The sequence below is a fragment of the Dermacentor silvarum genome, chromosome 2 (genome assembly GCF_013339745.2).
Source record: "Dermacentor silvarum isolate Dsil-2018 chromosome 2, BIME_Dsil_1.4, whole genome shotgun sequence".
Classification (NCBI taxonomy): domain Eukaryota; kingdom Metazoa; phylum Arthropoda; class Arachnida; order Ixodida; family Ixodidae; genus Dermacentor; species Dermacentor silvarum.
In genome coordinates, this window is record NC_051155.1 from 249,140,185 (window position 1) to 249,157,722 (window position 17,538).

The following is a 17,538-nucleotide window of genomic DNA, read 5'->3' on the forward strand; positions in this document are numbered from 1 at the left end:
CGCTCCTAGGGACGGCACTTTTTCCATTTTCATTCTTTTTTTCGGTCAGCACTATCGTCATAACTGCGCGGGTTCCTTTTTTTTATCACAGCGTGGCAGCACGCAGTTCGGTGGCACGCAGTTCGAAATAGTGGGCTTCTTCGATTTTCGGAGTTCTGGCAGCCTGCTGGCAGCCAGACGGCAGCCAGCTAGTTCCGGTTCTGATAGGAAGTTACGTGAGCTGGGATCCCAAGACAACCTGGAGCTGCCCGAAGTTTGCAAAATCGAACGCCGGGACAGCGCTGGCCGCGTGATAAATGTAAACAAGCTACCAAGATGGCAGCGACTGGTGTGGGCGGCACGAGTGCGGCGTAGTCGGCCCATTTCTGCGTTGCCACCGTGAAAATATACAGCTGTATTCGGGAAAACCATCACTTTTGCGAGAGTTCGCGCGACTGGGCATCTCACTTTGCACAGCGTAACAAACGGCCTGTGACGAGTCTGATGCCAAGACGCAAAATCGCACGTAAATAATCGCGCTAAAGCGATCGCTCGAGGATGCCTCGAGGAGGTCGGCCACCGGCAACATTTGAAGTCATTTGACAAGACACGAAAAAACGGGTACGTCATTGCGCATAAAATTTCGTGCTGATCAACATGCTTGAATTCGATTTCAGAAAGTTTGTTTCGGTTGATAGTGCTCCTTTCAATTCTGCTCCTGTGCTGAAGGAGCTGGCGGCTGCGGCTGGCGCATGAAAATGCGCGCCACCTGTGGCCATAGAAAAGCTTTATCATGAGAGCAATAATTAACCTAATATACGTGTGGCCACTGCTCATCTCAGTGCATTCCTTTAACATCAACGGCAGTTTCGAGCTGCCAGTGTCCAAGCATACGACGGATAGACGGAGCGAACGTGGGCTAGCTGTGACGCCTTCGCTATATAACTGCACAAAAAATATATCGCCGCATATACGCGAGCGATGTGAAAAGAGATACCACTAGAGAAAGATGAACCGAAGAGGCACCGCGATGTGTGTAAATTGAGCGTCTACAACTTCGCGAACAACTTGCGCGGAACATGATGAAAATACCATGCAAGCATAATCGACAGCTGCCCACGGTGACAGCGCCGCGCGCGCTGTTTACGGCGGGGAAGAAGAATTCATGGCATACACACACACACAAACACACAAAAGAAAGCTTCAAATGGTTCGCCGCCGCTCGTATGGCACCGCCTCGCAAGGCGGAACGGTGCATTAGAACCCTAGTAAGATAACGCTAGAAGCAACGCAATCAGCGATCCATGCACCGCGCCGACGAGTACGGGAGACGAAGTCCGAAACCACAACAACCGGGGCGGCGCGCGCTCGACGCAAGCCAGGAGCGAGGTGAAAGTCCTCAAGAGCCCGCGCTGCAATCCGTCGAGTCCCCACAAAGATGGCGGCGAGCGCTCATCGCCTCTTTTTGTCGTCTGCCAGCCAGAGAACTTCCAGAGAGCAGCCAGAACAAAATCGTCCTGGCAGGTTCTGGCAGCCCGCGGGTAGCCAGAACCGTCCAGCCCGAGTAAAACGAGCGCGCGGAGGAAGTGCGTCATGCGGTCGGCGGAGCAACCCGAGAAAAAACGAAGGCGCGCTGGCTGGCCCTGGCAGCCCGCAGGTAGCCAGAAGTGGAAAATTGAAGAAGCCCATTCATGGAGGAGCCGATGCACTTGCGAAATAACGAGTTGGTTTATCCATAGACGCCTATGCTGCGTGGCCGGACTGCGACAGTCAGTTCGAATTATCCAAAAGTTTGAATTAATGAGGTGCGAATTAACTTTCCTTTACTGTAAAAGGCTTGCCCAGCTGCCACAGTATGATGTCATAAATAGTAGCTAGGTTCTTCATGCATCGTTGCAAACACTTGCTAGTGAAGGTAAATGTTGCACAGGTGGGAGGCCTAATGTGCTAAATAAATGGGGAAACTGCAAGAGGAAAACCTTACCTAGTAGAGAGCCGTGTGATGTCATGCACCGCTAATCTGAGTAGGCAATTCAAGAATACGTGAATTTTTTTCATTAATCACGTGTCAGATAAAGCCTTCATACCGACCTCAACCTCATACAGTAGAACCCTGCTGATATGTTTTTCACGGGAACGTAAAAAAGAAAACTTAAGAGTCGGGAAACACAAGAGCCGAGAAATAGGAAAAATTGAGAAATGAGAGTAGTGTTGAACTGCACACTATATAATTTTAATTCTTATGTGTGAAAAAAAGTCGTAGTTTCACCCGAAAGCTGAAGCATCGATTGCGATAGCAAATTAGTAGACAGCTATGCATTGTAAGGATAGTAGTTTTATCGCCCGTATAAACTTGTAAACATTCGCTTATTAACTATATTAACAAGCATGGTGTCAGCGCCCACAGGCAAACATGAACACATCAGACTCGATGAGCACGGACACACATTGTCAAACGCTGGCGTGAGGAAGCGCCGCTGCAGCAGCGAGCGAAGTGATCTTCGTGCTGTTGTCTATCACTTCTATGCAAACTGAGCGCTGAGAACACACAGCATGCACAAAGCTACGAGCTGTCGAAGCACCTACACTGCGTAGAACCTGCCCCCAACACAGATCGCTTTCAAGATTAGCCCGCATGCCGCCGCACAGTACGCAGTCAATTGATGCTAGAGTACAACGCCGCTCGATTTTCCTTCCTCCCCCTCCCCCCTCGCTCCCTCGCCGGTGCCTCGAGCGAAACGAAAGAAGATGTGCTTCCTCCCTGCTTTTCTTTCTTGCGTGCGCGAAATTTAGACACGGTCGTCGGCTCCCCTCGCACGCTTTCACTTGCACATACGGCGCGCGGCGACGGCGTTATCGCCCTTGGACTTTATACGGAACATGTATGCGCCACAACACATTTTAGGGCCACAACGCGTCATAGACAACATCATTAGATAGCAAATACGGATCTCAAAGGCCATGCTTTTGCTGGCGGAAACCGAAAATACGTCATAGTTGTCGCCCCCGCACTTTGGGTGGCCAATGCCATCGTCAAGCCACCAAGCCAAGCGACATGAAAAGTCAAAATGGCCGCTTGGGCCGGCGCGGGGTGGCAGTTCGCAACGTATAATGCGGGAACGGTCCCACAGTTGCGACGCAATAGCGGGGTTACCAATGCATTGGGTTCTATGGGAGCTGTGCCGGGACCGGCCGAAAACGACGTAACAGCGGGGTTCTACTGTATCGACCTATCGTCAAAGAAACATGTCAGCACATATTAACATAAGCCATAAAAGATATTCTGTAACTATTGGCACATTGTATTGACAGAAGCAGATTAAAAAGCAAATGCCCACTATGGTATGCCTTGTCAACTCTGTATTTCTATCAATTCTTGCTGAAACATTCGTATAATTCTAGCAAAGGAAGCCATTGACAGTGGAGGTTGTGCAAGGTGGCATGTGTGAAGCTGTGCAATGATATGCCCACCACCAAAAAACCGCATGTGTGGTAATGTGACCACTGCATTGAGTATCATTTACATGATTGCGTTGTGAGTGGAACAACCACTAGCATGCATTCTCCAGAAAGTAGCAAGATATTGTGAGCTGTTTAGTTTGGCATGGTGCCTGTGTTTTTCTTCAACTGCAAAGGTTTCTTTCTGAGAAACCCGTATTGGTTTCCTTTGTAGTAGCTTTGTGCTGCAGTCGTGTGGGTAACAATTTTTACCTTTCATGGGTAGACTAAGCATGGTCAGTCACCTTGAGGATAGTACTTTTACTGGTGTCACATCAACTTCAAGTTCATTTATTTACCACATCCAATGCAATACTTGAATGGAGCAATGGGCAACTGGGCATTCTGTGTGCTTGTTTGTCCAATGAATGTACATTATAAGTGATATTTTTGAAAGTTATCAACTGAACATGCGGCTCTCTCCTTTCAAAGGAGGAAATGAAGTTTCAGTAAGTGCAGCTGTGAAAGAGTTTTATGCTTTTTACAGTACTGCAGCAGCATTGCACAGCAACAGGTCCCATGGATTGTTTTAACTAGTGCATCTGTCCATGCACAGCAGAAGAGGAGGCAAGCAATGGCTGGGCACCTAACGAACCAGTCGCCTGGGAAGAGAGAAATGGCCAGGTGGCTCCACCATGGCGTGACAATGGTCTTATCAGGGGGTGCCTCCTCAAGGAAGTCAGGAAACCGGGCAGAAGTGAGTCTCATGGCCTGGTGTGTGCCGGCTAGTTTGACATTTCAGCTATGGGCATGCATTGCTCCACAGTTTTCTCAGTACAGTTCATTTTTGTCCCTGTTACACAAAAAACCTAATTATAATAAGCAGGAAGCACTCACTGGCTAGACTGCTGGCCTAACTGTTATTTGTTAACTGGCTGAGGCTGTCACAAATTGAGCTTGGCAGCTTCAATTTACTCACACAGGCCGACGAAATAGTGGCCTCCCATGGAAGCATCTGCATCAATTGATTTTGGCAGAAATCTGTGAAGTAGAGGCATGGATTTCTAGAGAGAAAAATTGCTGTCCCACTTAATTGTAGCTCTCTTGAAGTAGCTTGAGATCCGGGATTGTCTCCCCAAAAGCATGCTGTGTCAGCCGGATGCTGGAGTAGCCTTGATGTACATTTTTCAACATTTAGAACCCAGCTGTGCTGCGCATTCAACTGTATGTTGCGTACATATACACTGCAGTAGCAGCAGAGTATAAGTCACAAGCATCGAGCATTGTAGCGATATGAAGCAGTCAAATGTGTTGCACCACTTCTCTAAACCCTAGAGTAATGCAAATTTTTTAAATGATATGGTGAAGTTATACAGTCGATCCCCGATATACGGAATTATTTTCTATATCACACAGCTGTAGCATCACCTCCGAAATTCTGTGCAAATGTATAGAGCTGCACAATGCGTATATCGAATGCCCATTCACAGCCGCATTCGATATATTGAACGCTTCGCTGCGCCCCTGCTGCAAGTGCGCTTCTCCTAATGGGGATGCAATCACTTCTCAAGCTGCTGGAAGTATTTAGTGCCGACGAATAGGCAGATAAGCATACATTATATTTTGATTATACGGTCTTCAAGATGAATGAGCGACCACTGTGGGCAGATTTCAGAAGCGCTTTCAAGGCATGCCTCCAGGGAGGTGGCGTCCTACGTAAACAGCATGGCGTGGGGCTTGCACAGGCATGTACACCGGTGCAATATCGGATGTCACAATGGTGTCACTCTCGTTTTCGCGCAATTGTCTGTGCATTACGCCTGTTTCATCAATTTCATCAACGACCACTTATATCCTTCCATCATGGGAACAATGGCTGCTCAAGCGTTCCTGTCGACGCAGCCCGATCGAGTCAGCGAGAATGCTGTACCACGCGCTGTGGCTATGCAATGTCGTAAAGGTTCAGCGGTTACAACGCTGTTATCAATATATTGATCATGGTTCAGCGGCGTTTGCACGTTGCTGATGCTGATAACGGTTCACAGTGACGTTTTGACTTTCGAACAAGGCACTCTTTTCGGCCAAAGCAATATAGATAACATAATTTTACAGCTCTTGTGTGGCTGACGCGCAGTCATAATGCCAAGATCGTGGTGTCGGACACCTTCGCATAATGGCGGAATGCTGCAGTAGTTTCTAAAGTTTACACTCCCGGCCAACTAGAACGCTTAGCTCTCTTGTGCGGAATAGTCATGTCCCGCTGGTAGTAAAATATATCACAAGCTCTCAAATAAGGAAGGGCTGCTGTGCTTGCAGTTTTGAAATGTACGACGCCACATTTTGTTCTTTAGATAGATGTTTCTAATGCAGCTTTGCAGCTAGGTGCGAGAACGCACCGAGAACAAAAAGGAACCACCACTTTTCGCTCAACTATCGAGTTCACTATAAACGGGTGCGACTGTATTCTAAAGACCAGTAGCTTTGTTGCACATTCTCAAGTATAAGTCTGTAAGTGTGCAGTCTTTTATTAATTACAGTTTCACTCAAAAGTTGAAGCAATGACAGCAATAGCCAGCATGCGAGGCCTGTGGTGCCACCCAGCGTAAACAGTGCCCGAGAGGCTACCAGTTGTCATAGGTATGTCAGGCGTGACGATCAGTCCGTATGTGACGAGAGTGCATCGTAGAGTTCCGGTGGCATCGCGCACTCACTCATACACATGTTCAAAGTTGAGCCCCCACGGCGCCAGCGGTGATTATTGTCACCTACCGGAAACGCTGACTGAATTTGACCGCAAGACACTTTCAAGCAGTGCCATCTTTACTACCCTCCTAGGTGTCCAAGGTGCCAGGTAAATTGTCCATGAAATTACTCAGTGATGAAATAAATTATAGCTAAATATCCTCATTGCAACAAATAGTACATGTCTTGAAGAGCACGATCCCTTTAATAAACCAGTCCTTTCTAATCTATCTATGCCTACTATCGTAACTACAGTGGAACCCCGATTATACGACTTTCAGGGGATGACGCAAAGCCGTCATATAATCGAAAAACTAAGAACATAGGCAGTGGCGCTCAGTCCTGCCCAAAAAACGGGTACAGACCGCCTGAATAAGCCTGCGGCACGAACCTGCACTGCGCCAAGGAAGGTAGATTAAATTATAAAGAAATTACCGTATTCATTGATGTAACGTGCATATTTTTCATTATTTTTGTTGCTTGAACTAAACCCTCACGTAACAGTCGAATAACAGCAAAATTTGACATTTTAAAACGAATGCTCTAAATCCCGCGATTTATAGCGCTACGTTGGCAACCTGCAACTTTGTCTCGATCCAATCCATATACAAATTGACCGAAGTTGGAACTTGTTTTTGATTGGAATATACCCCGTTTTCGCTGTGCTTGTGCCTGGTTACGATGCCGCAATACCCTATGGTTTCTTGCGGCTCGACTCCATTCATTCGCGACGTTGTTGCGACACAGCGCATTCGGTATGATGGCCGAGGAGCTGGGAAAGTCTGCCGTGGCTCGGTGTCTCGACGTCGACGAATTGCGGATGGCAGGACCAGCGGCAGGCCATCTTAAAGTGCGAGGCCAGTCGGAAAGGCAATGTGGAACCTGAAGTGGCCTGGTACTGACCCCGAATGAAATGTGCGGTCATTGAAGAAGTACTTAAATCTCAAACAAGCTCGACGGCACGGAAGATGATTCTCGGGCAATCACTTCTGGAGATAGTTTCGGTTTTGCGAGACTCTGCTTGTCCCGACACCGAACCCCTCGAAGTGTACGACCGACAGCGCTCTTGGTGCGGTATAAACACTTGGTGGGGACGTTTTCAGTGCCGAGTCACGCGAAATTTCGCGAAATTGAAACTATCCACGAAAGTGATCAGCCCGAGAATATCGTTCAAGGAAAGCCCCGTCTCCTCTTCGGACGACGATGATGAGTGAAGAGAACAAGTTCCCGAATTGCGATTCCTTGAATAAAAGTAGCATTTCTTCTTCAGTTCATCTCGCGTTACATTCGCGGTCTTATTTATATTATTTCGCGTGACTTGAAAGTCGCCCCTCCCGTTACAATTGCGGTCACGTTACACTCGGGTGAATACGGTATGCACACCCGTTATCAGCCAGCTGCAGTGTGTTCACGCGCCAGCCTGTGTTTGCTTAGTGCTGTTTTCCTTTACTTTTTTTTTTTTTTTTTTCTCGGACAGTACTGACGGAGGCGTCGTCGACGGAGGTTGGCGTAAAATTGCGTCGTATAATTGAGGTTTTTAATGCATTATTTCTATGAGGGTTTTGCTGGGACCAAACCAACTTGTTGTAAAATGTGGGTCGTCGCATAACCGGGGGACGTCTAATCGAGGTTCCACTGTATTAGGTAAGCAAAGTATCACCGTATCGCCGATTTGCGTGATGATGACTACGTGATATACGTGCACTGGACAGTTTTTTGGTGCACTCTTGTGTTATTGTGCATAAACCACCGACAATCATTTTTCAATTTTGTCCATGTCAGTGAATAGCCTGTGTCTGAAGAAGCCTTGTTCGTCCCCTATGACGAAGCCTGCTCTAGCAGCCATCGTCATCTCCCTCGGCCGCGTCTTATATATGGCGTGCTCCGGCATGTGTTTATCATGCTGCGAACTGCGAGGTTAGAAAAAAGGGAAGAAGAATAGCTTCTTCTGCCATCGGTCTAAACGGTTCTCAGGTTTTTCGCTTTAATATCCTCACAGAACCTGGAAGAAGTTGTGCACGTGTGCTGCAGCACTGTCTGTGCTGCATACTGTTGTAATGGTGCGGCCAGTACAAAGTATGAATGGAGGATGGTGCTCTGGTCGAATGGCATCTAAATTGTAGCATTCGTGGCACATGCTATTGCTTCTGCATTTCGCTAGGTTGCACACAGATGCCATTGGCCACAAACCAAGCTAAGTTTATTTCTTTTGCCATATTTGTCACATGAGAATCGTCATAAGTCTTGTGTAGGAATTTTTCAGTGTGCAGTAAATTTAGGTACAGGCACACTTCTGCCTAGAGCGCTCGAGCACTAAGCTGCAGAGAAAAGAAAACGTAATACTAACACAGCACTGGGTTGAATACTGCATTACCTGGACATCTTTGCAACTTCCATTGGTCACAAACGTTTGTCTCTCAAACTGGCGAGCAATGCACAGATATAAATTTCTCTATATCAAAGTGCTCGTGTTTGTTCACTGTCTTATGTCCTTGTCTTGAAGTGCGCTGTCATATTCCATCATGATTAACCAACTAGCCCACCAGTATGTCTATATCGCAGTACACCGTTTAAAATCTCTAGACACGTGTGTGGACGACTGTACACAAGTGTTTTTCCATGCTGCCTCCATGGCAGGGAATCAAACCCACAATCTTGCTTTATCAGCAGACTGTCATAGCCATTACAGTGGTTATGGTATTGAAATCATTGCTGTGCTAACAGAAGCACACCTATTGATGAGTGTGCATGTAATTTGCTTTCCTCGTTGCAGACTTTGAGCGTCTGTTTGAGCTACTGGGCCTAGTGCAGGGGGGCCTGGAAACACAAGTGTGCATGGTGCGCCATGTCATCCACGAAGCGGGACGCTTCAAACGCCGCCTACTCATGCAGATGCTGCAGGACTTTGAGCAGCGGCTGGTCGATGCCGCTGCCTTTCCATCGGCTTAGTAGAGTGTGTGGCACACAGTAGTCTGTTTCATGCACTTTTATTTTCATCACAAGAGGATGCACAGCCAGGCCAGGATGAGCACAGTGCCACCGAAGGGGGCACCGTACTTGACAGAAGGGTTGCCTGTCAGGGCATATGCATAACACGAGCCGCAAAAGAGGCCCATGCCCAACAAGAGGAGGCTGCCCACCTGCAAACGAAAAGCAAGTTGGTGTGTTTGCGGACTAGCAGTGGGGTTAAGGCAATTTGGGAAACTTATGCTTTTGTTTTACTCTTTCAAGAACCAGTTTCTTTATGCGTACCGGTGTTCACTTTTGCAAGCACTTTAAAACTTCTATCCTGAATTGGCCCCATTTCAGGACAGGACTGAAAGGACTTGTTGGCTCAGTTAGTACTCGAAAGACAGAGCTATGAACTTGCCACTGTCATCGTTAATGTTTTTCTCTGTGTCTCTACAGTGGCAGTTGAAGCTCGTTGTATTTTATTCCGCAACTTTATTTGCCCATTTCTTCCACAAGCTCTAATCTTTTTCATGATAGTGACAACACAATGCATGGTGGTTGGGCACAGCATACCGACCACACAATAGACCGGGATTTCATATTTGCGACATTTATTCTTGTCCATTCATGCTTATCTTGGTTTCTCTGTCTGTCATGTGTTTAGTGCCAGTAAAACGAATTTTTTTCCATGGCTCATAGTAAATGAACCCACTTCAGGGCCTACATTTGTCAGCAATAATTACAGTGTGCTTCACTCAGTGCTAGACATCAGTATGGTTCTGATGTCACTGATATTATCAGCAACAGCTTTAGAGCTACACTGAGGGTCATTTCTCAGCACACTTGTAGCACTTTATGTTAAAGACAGCAAATGATGCTTTCAAATAGAAGAAGAGGATGACGCCTCCATTTAGTTAAGTTTAACTGTGGTGTCCCACTGGCCTTAAGAACAATTTCCTTTAACGAAAGTGAAGACTACAATTATAATACTTTTGATCATCATATTTGGATCTGAAATTTAGCACAAGTTGGCACTGAGTGGTGGATCTTTTATTGTTGCCGTGAGCTGCAATGACAGTTTTTAGAAAATAGTAATGAAATGTGGAAGTCTTAATATAAGAAAAAGGGTGTTTAAAAAAAAAAAAGTCTGTAGCAGCGTAACTTTTCTCTGGCAAGTTACATGTCTTGAGACCTAAGCACTTTCGTTGAACAAGTGTTTTGTGTCTCGTAAGACTCATTGCATTCACTCTTCCTTTCTTTAACAGCCTGTCTGGTGTGCATGTTTTTTGGTACTGTTTAACGAGAATGTCCAGGTGAAGAAGCAATCTCAATCTGCCCATCTTCAAGTGCCGTGTTATGTAAATATTGTATGTCTCCCAGCTCTTTTGCCATGTGCTCTTATTTGTACAGCCACATTATCACTAGTATCCCATTTTTATGGGAAAGGAAAGAAGTTGCACCTTCCCACTTGCTGGTTGAAGGAACTTTGGCCAGGCATACATTGATGTTTTCTTTGCCACGTGTACAGCGCACATGCACTGCCTTTCATGGGGGCACTCTCATTGCCATCTGTATAGTACTTATTGGGTTGATGACTGGTTACTTTGTGTACATAGCAGCTTCATTGGGTTTGGGTTTATGTCCATCTCATACATTTTTGTTTCCCCACTCAAGGTACCTGTACATAGGAGACTACTAACAATCACTGAGTCTTCAGCATTGAAGACTAGAATGAAGTGTGTCGTGTACAAAGCATGAACTGCAGTGTGTGCCTATGTGTCATTTCATCAAAGCATTAAGTGTGAATATGGACTTGTTTACACCATGTTCTGCGCGCCCTGCCTTGTCTGAAGTTCCTCACCATTCCTTTCAACCTTAGCTTTGTTCTTCCAGCTGCATGGAACAGTAAAAACTGCAATACCAGGGTAACACCACATTTTCTATTCAGTGCCATGGGTCTTTCAGATTACTGTTTTTGAAGCAACCCAAGCCATATCTTCAGCGTCTTCTTTCTCAAAAGGTACAATTAGAGGGAGCAACCATACAATGAAAAAAGTTGATGTAAATTCTCTTTCCTTTAGAGATTGGATATAAGTGTGTGTTGAGATTTGGCTACACTGAAGACATGCAAATTTGTCTTTGTTAAGGTAAGCTCTCCAAGACTGTGATTGAGACAAATCTAAGTGCACCTATGTTCACATCTTATCCTCTCAACTCTCTGCCTTTCATCTCCATCAGATTACCTTGAATTATCTTTCAGGCTTATGTGTCTTTTCTTCGTAGATGTTGCAAGCAGCAGCATCCCTACAGGGCACATTACTGTTTACACAGACATTTTGGTTGGAAAACAATAAATGTTTTGCTACAAAATGCTGTTAGGAGTACATGCCATCACTGGAGACATTTCTGAATAAAAGCACTGTCTTCCACCTAACATCCATAAATCAGCATTGTACATATTAAGTGTACGTGTTGAAAGAGTGGACTGTGCTACTTACAGCACACAGTTGTCACGACTGCCAGGACAGCGAAGCAGCTGCATGGTGGTCATGCCATTTCATAGAAAAATGCCTGAATATCTAATGTATGTGCTACAAATTTGTGTTTAAAAATGTAAAACTTCACCATCCACAGGTGCGGCATTCAGCTTCTGCATTACTTTCTACAACATAAGACAACAGCCAGGATATACTGATTGTAATCATGTTAAAGAAACTGTTTATCGACTCTTTTCACCACACTCCCATGGGTGCCGCCATGTTTTCTCATGTGGCGATGTGTCTATTGCTTGCCTCTGCTAACAATGGCTGCGCACGACGCCAGCACAGCAAGCCACTGTTGCGGAATTTTTCCGTGACAATGTCTACATGAACGGCATAAAACTTTTGCCAAAGCTTCAGAAGACATGTCAATGTCGCGTATCTATCCTTTCAAGCTCATTACACCTTGTCCAAATGGTGCGAGCACTGTCGTACTGTGCACAGCTAGTAATTGTTTTCCGTAGAAACAGTGGTACGTATTTCTTTAAAAATATATTTATAGCCAATGCCTTGAAGCCCAGGTTGTAATGTTTCTGGCTCACTATCATTTTTGGTGCAATTTCATTACCTTATTTATTTTCTACGACATCACATGTGAATGTGTAAATTGTGCTACATTTCTCCATCCCGTGCTCCGAGCCTAAAGCATTTATGTTTTGAAATTTCCTAGTGGCTTACAGAAAATATGTAATATTGTTTGTCACTCCTTTACACTGTGGCTTGTGACGAAACGTTCAGCTTCTAACATTCTTGTGTAACATATGCAAACCCCCACTCATTGGGCGGCATAATCTTGATGCTCTTACATCTAATACTGTGAGTCGCACTGAGTTTCAGTGAATGGTGTTGGACGCTGCTGGAGACCAGAAAATCAATATTTACAAGCGCAAGCAAGTGTATACAAAATTTGCGGTGCTATCTGGCCATCATATTTGCATACAGCATATTTAGCAGATTTTAAATAACAATTGTAGTTTAGCATCCTCAATCTTCTCGGTTGATTATGAGGGATGCGGTAGCGGATGCAGGGATTCATTTCGACTGTCTGGTGTTCATTTAACATGCACCTAAAGCTAAGTACAGGGGCCTTCTTGCATTTCACCCCTCTCGCAACCGCGGCAGTTCTTGGGGCAATAAATAGCTAGGTGCGGTGCAAGCGCCATCTGTTTATAGTGAGCGAAAAGGGTTTACAGGTTCCTAAGAAAAATCCAGATGCATCCCATCTCTGGAGAAAAAGGAAATTGCATAGAAGGTTGATTCAGGGTTAGAAATTAATTATACAAGGGTGTCCCAGACTGCTTCGGCTAGTGGGTGTGCAAATGGGTGTCGATGGTCATTATAACAAGTGCTTTCTACAGCATGCAGCATTCTTTAAGGCAATTTACACAAAGTGTCCTATATGTCTAGTCTCTGCAACATTTCAGCACTATTTGAGCAGCTGCAAGCTTTCGTATAAGAACGCTAAATTTTTTAATATACATTCTCATTTACTTTGCAGAATAAATCAGTTTGGAGTCTTTTGTTCACACCCATCAGGTTGTGCCACAGTCATAGAAAAATTTTGATTGAGTCAACTGTTACACCTCCATACCACATGATATATTTTCATACATTTTCCAAATGATTACTGCTCTTATTATTGCTCACAAAAAAATTATAAAGCACTTTTATGGCAACTACATGCTGGACTCTTGGCAAGTTCGGTTGGTCTGCCTGGAAGTGTGGCCCATTTGCTGCTCAGTGGCGTCACACTAGGAGGAAAAGCCAATTTATTCACCTCACAACAGTGGTGCGACACACAAAGGAGCACCTTTAGTGATATGCCCAGTCTTGGATGCAGCAAAAATTAACATTCATATGCATGTCACAGGTAAATGTCGATTATTTCTAGTAGCAGACGGTGGTTTCAGTAAAAATAACTGGTTTATGGGAATAATCAAATGGTGTTGCTTTCAGTATATTAGGAACATTCAAATCTACATGGGGCCTCAGTGTGTAGTTTTATTAATACATATCAATGTTTTCTACCTGCCACCGTGACACTGTTACTGCTGTGACACATCACTTGACCAGGCCACTCAACACAGTGGGAGAATGAGCAGAGCTTCACTGCATTTGTGAAGGTAAGCACACAGATAAACCAGTCCAGAACTTATTGTGATAAGTCTGTAAACCAGGGGCAAATGTCAGCATGTCTTCAATGACTGCCCTTGCTTGATTCTTAAAACTTTGTACTTGCATTTTACCATGACACAAAGAGCTCTTTTGCTGCATATCAACCACAGACAATTGTTTCGCAAGGCTTAGACCATGATTAGGGATCTGCATTTTCAGAGTTTATTTTGGAGTTGATCCTAAAAAATCTGAGTTTATTGTTGGTTTCTTTTACAGTGCAATGAAATGTAGAGTTCTTGCCCTTTAATTGCGTTATTCACCTTTTTTGTTTGGCCCACACCTCAAAAACCGCCTGCTTTGTTGCAGAAATGGAAGGGGGGGGGGGGGGGGGGCAGCATACATGGTAAGGTAGGCTTCTCGTCTACAATGTCAAGCATACAGTCGAGGTCTGTGCAAAGGTTTTTGCAGATGCGTCATTCCATCGAATCGGCAGTAGCTGCAGGTGCCCAGTAGTAAACTGTACACATCATACAAATGAGTGCTCAACTTCTAGCACCTTAATTTGAGAGCACTTCATTTGAATTTTTCATCACGAAATTCAGTTTGATGGGCAGGTTGTGCAGAGTTTATTGCCATGACAAATGCCTTCACCTTGTCATCTTTTTCAGTGAAAGTAGTCCTGTCAAAGTCACGTGATCACAACTGAGGGTGCCTAAATTCCAAATTTTTTGTATAAATCTAAATCAATATTTTTACCGGAGCGTGCTTTTAAATTTAATTGAATTAATCGGAAAATGCACAACCATAACTATAATATACTCGCACTAAGTTTCACAGCAGCACTGCTTTCAATGCTGCTGCACAGCCCACATAATGGTGTCAAGCTCAGATTTTACCTGCAGTCTTTTACCCTTCCAATTTGCACACGACATGGACATCCCTTTTGTACTCTTTCATAGCAACTGCCACAAACTCTACTTTCAGTTGCCAAGCATTCCTCCCTTCTTGAGATGCTCTGTGTCTCTCTCCCAACTGCTCTGCATTAATTTATTCCGCAGCGTAATGGATGCAGCAGCTGCTGAAAAGAAGTCACCGTTAGAGGGACGTGCATATTTTGCTTAGAATGTTCTAAAACTATTTTGCTCTTGCAGCTGCACTGTTCTTGCTCAACTTTTGCAGAAAGATTGCATTTTGGAGTCTACGTCATTCATTTTAACACTTGGCACAATTGCCTGCTTTTAAAAAAAAAGATGCAAAGTTTCCTTCGTTGCGGGGATGCAAGCTGCTGTCGTGACGGCGTTAGCATAAACTTGTGAGACTGCATGCCGGAAGCGGCAGCAAGTAGCCGTTCAGGGATGGTTGCGTGTTCCAGAGGGGGCAACGTGCAAGTCTGGAATGCCTTAGCAGGTCGGGAAATGGATTTCATCTTTGCTGTGCCAGTGAAACAAACTTTGCCACGACAGAGCATGTGATTGCCCTGCTGCTCTTATCTGAGCAGCTGACTGTCTGTATATCCTCGTATCGCCAGTTTATCTTGTTTCCACGTGGTACTGACTTGAAGTAGTCGCACGGTCCATTAGGGAATTTTATAAAATGGACTTGTAGATGACAAAACAAATGTGCGAAAAGTATTTTAATAGCCAGTTATTCTAGACACTAGTGTGTACAGAAATAACTTTTGACACAAACTGCTGCGCGGCCTTGGTGCCTAGAATTTGCTTGTTTTTGCCTTAGCCGATTGAAATGTCTTGTTTGTGATAAATTTCAGCAGAGAATGAGCTAAGCATGTACAAGGAGAGAAATGCCAACTTATTTTAAGAAAGTCTCACTTCTGTAACCACACTTTGCATGTGAGCAAAAGTTATACTTCACCGAGACTGACAAATTGGCCACATGCTCAAGGCAAGAGCACTTCTTTCAACTGTAACCTACATCAGGAAGGCTTGTCGTTCTGTGAAATAAGCTTGTGTGTTAATTTGTGTATTGACAGGCAACATTTCACAAATTTGTTCATTTCAGTGTGCCATGTAGAACCTTGCTGTAGCGCCATCTTGCAGTTAAAGTACAATTAGCTCTTTCATTGAGAAATTCTAAGGACTCAATTTTAAGAAGTAAGCTCTAAACTTGGGCTCTCCAAAAATCTGTTTCCTGGTCAGCTTGGGTCTTTCTCAGATGGCTGGTCGTAAATCCAACGTGTAGAAAATTCCTGGAAACAGTGACATCATGTTTTCCATGTTAGCATATATTCTGTGCTTAGTTTGTCCTATTTTTAAGTTCCCATGACCCTAACATCTTGCGACAAGCTGTGCATCTGCGATTGTCATGACTGATTATTGCGTTCAGAAGTACTGAAACCATAAATTAACAACTCGCCATATTTTATCATAGCAGCAAGTCCACACTTGTTTGGCGCTCTTTGGCCACAGTTGCCCTTGCACCAAAAAAAAATATATATATACAGTCCACATGTGCTGCGTGATGGGATATTTACAAGACTGAAGCCGACAAGGGCATGTGCGTGACACAATGACACTGTGCTCATTAATACTTGTGCTGCTGTACGCAGCAAATGCACTAACCAGTGCTGGACGTCTTGTCAGCGGGACACCCAGCAGTGCCAGCGTGTGCAAGAAGTGGTAGTGGTTGGCACGGTCGTATGCCTCCTTTAGCTCTTCTGGTACGTCGTCTCGCTTGAACAGGGCTGCGCGACGGAAGGAATTGTAAATTAGCAGTCTAGCTAGCGAGAGATTGTAACGTTCATTTCGCGCGAATGTCTTAACGCGTTGCGACTCGCAACAGCAAGCATCGACGGCTCGTTGGTTTTTAAAGTTCGCGTCCCGATTTTCTTTTTAATTTATTTTACTTCTACGAGCACTTAATCATTTTCTACGCTCGTTTGCTTCGCAATGCGAAGGAAGCAAGTCTCGTGACATCTGTTCTTTCAGTTACCGAAGCTCAGCGACACATGTATAGGTATAATTGCACGAAAGACATTTCTTTTGTGCAACCGCTGAAAGGAAAACGGGGCAGGGCTGCCCGAAGAGTACTACGAGGGTCCTTTTTAGTACTACATCACCGCTTAGCAGCCGTGCCCTAAGTGCGAGCACAACATTATACCAAATAAATCGCATGAGCTGCTCGACTCCCCTCTTGTAGGTCTGCCGGGTCGCGATCGAAGGTCATACCGTACCAAAGTGCGTCGTTCGTACGCTGCCTACCGTGTGCGCCGTAAGCACCAAGGGCGACGGCTAGTGCGCCTGACAGTCCCGCAAGTCGCACGAAGCCACCGCCACTCTTGACGAGCTGACACGCCCACGAGGGCGGCTTCGAGAGTTCGTGCGGAGAGCTTGCAGGGGACGGCGATCCGTGCGCGTAGCCGCGCACATACCGCGTAATGAAGTTGTCTGTCACTGCGTCCGACACGTACGTGATGAACTTCATTGTGGGCGGCGATTTGCTTTAGTTCTTCAAGAACGCCACCAGCAGATCTTTTTTTTTTTCTCCTGCACACCACCCGCACACTGTTCACACAAGCTTTTCACGTAAAACTCGCACCAGCTGTTTCCGGATACTGTTTGGATTCACTTTCTCCCTTATCAATTTGTGCTGATTGCGAATATAATGCCAAAATTATTTTGTTCCTCAAAAGCACGATGTGTTTCATTTTAAAGCTCTTTTTTTTTTTACATTTATGTATAACATTTGAAGTTTTTTACGTTTGAAATAATCAAAGAACGTGCGCTGATGTAGTTTGCTTCAAGGTTTCATCTCC

General features: G+C 45.0%; 2 protein-coding genes across 3 annotated transcripts in view; one reads left to right on the plus strand and one right to left on the minus strand.

The window, feature by feature from the left end:
* The window catches only part of LOC125943343 (integrator complex subunit 6-like), a 34,836-nt gene extending 22,981 nt beyond the window's left edge, over window positions 1–11,855 (plus strand). The window contains exons 10-11 of one of the 2 annotated variants that reach the window (XM_049662571.1): window positions 4,034–4,174; window positions 8,933–11,855. In XM_049662571.1, the coding sequence (XP_049518528.1) occupies window positions 4,034–4,174; window positions 8,933–9,108 (317 nt within the window). In that variant the 3' untranslated portion in view covers window positions 9,109–11,855. The remainder of the gene's footprint in view (window positions 1–4,033; window positions 4,175–8,932) is intronic. The other variant, XM_049662572.1, reaches the window with a different exon arrangement.
* LOC119443097 (transmembrane protein 256 homolog) lies at window positions 9,131–17,346 on the minus strand. Its single transcript, XM_037708249.2, has 3 exons — window positions 16,985–17,346; window positions 16,346–16,467; window positions 9,131–9,299 (listed from the first exon to the last, which is right to left on the minus strand). Exons 1-3 carry the CDS (start codon window positions 17,205–17,207, stop codon window positions 9,156–9,158), a joined length of 489 nt encoding a protein of 162 aa, XP_037564177.1. The 5' UTR covers window positions 17,208–17,346; the 3' UTR covers window positions 9,131–9,155.
* Between the last annotated feature and the right edge of the window lie 192 nt (window positions 17,347–17,538).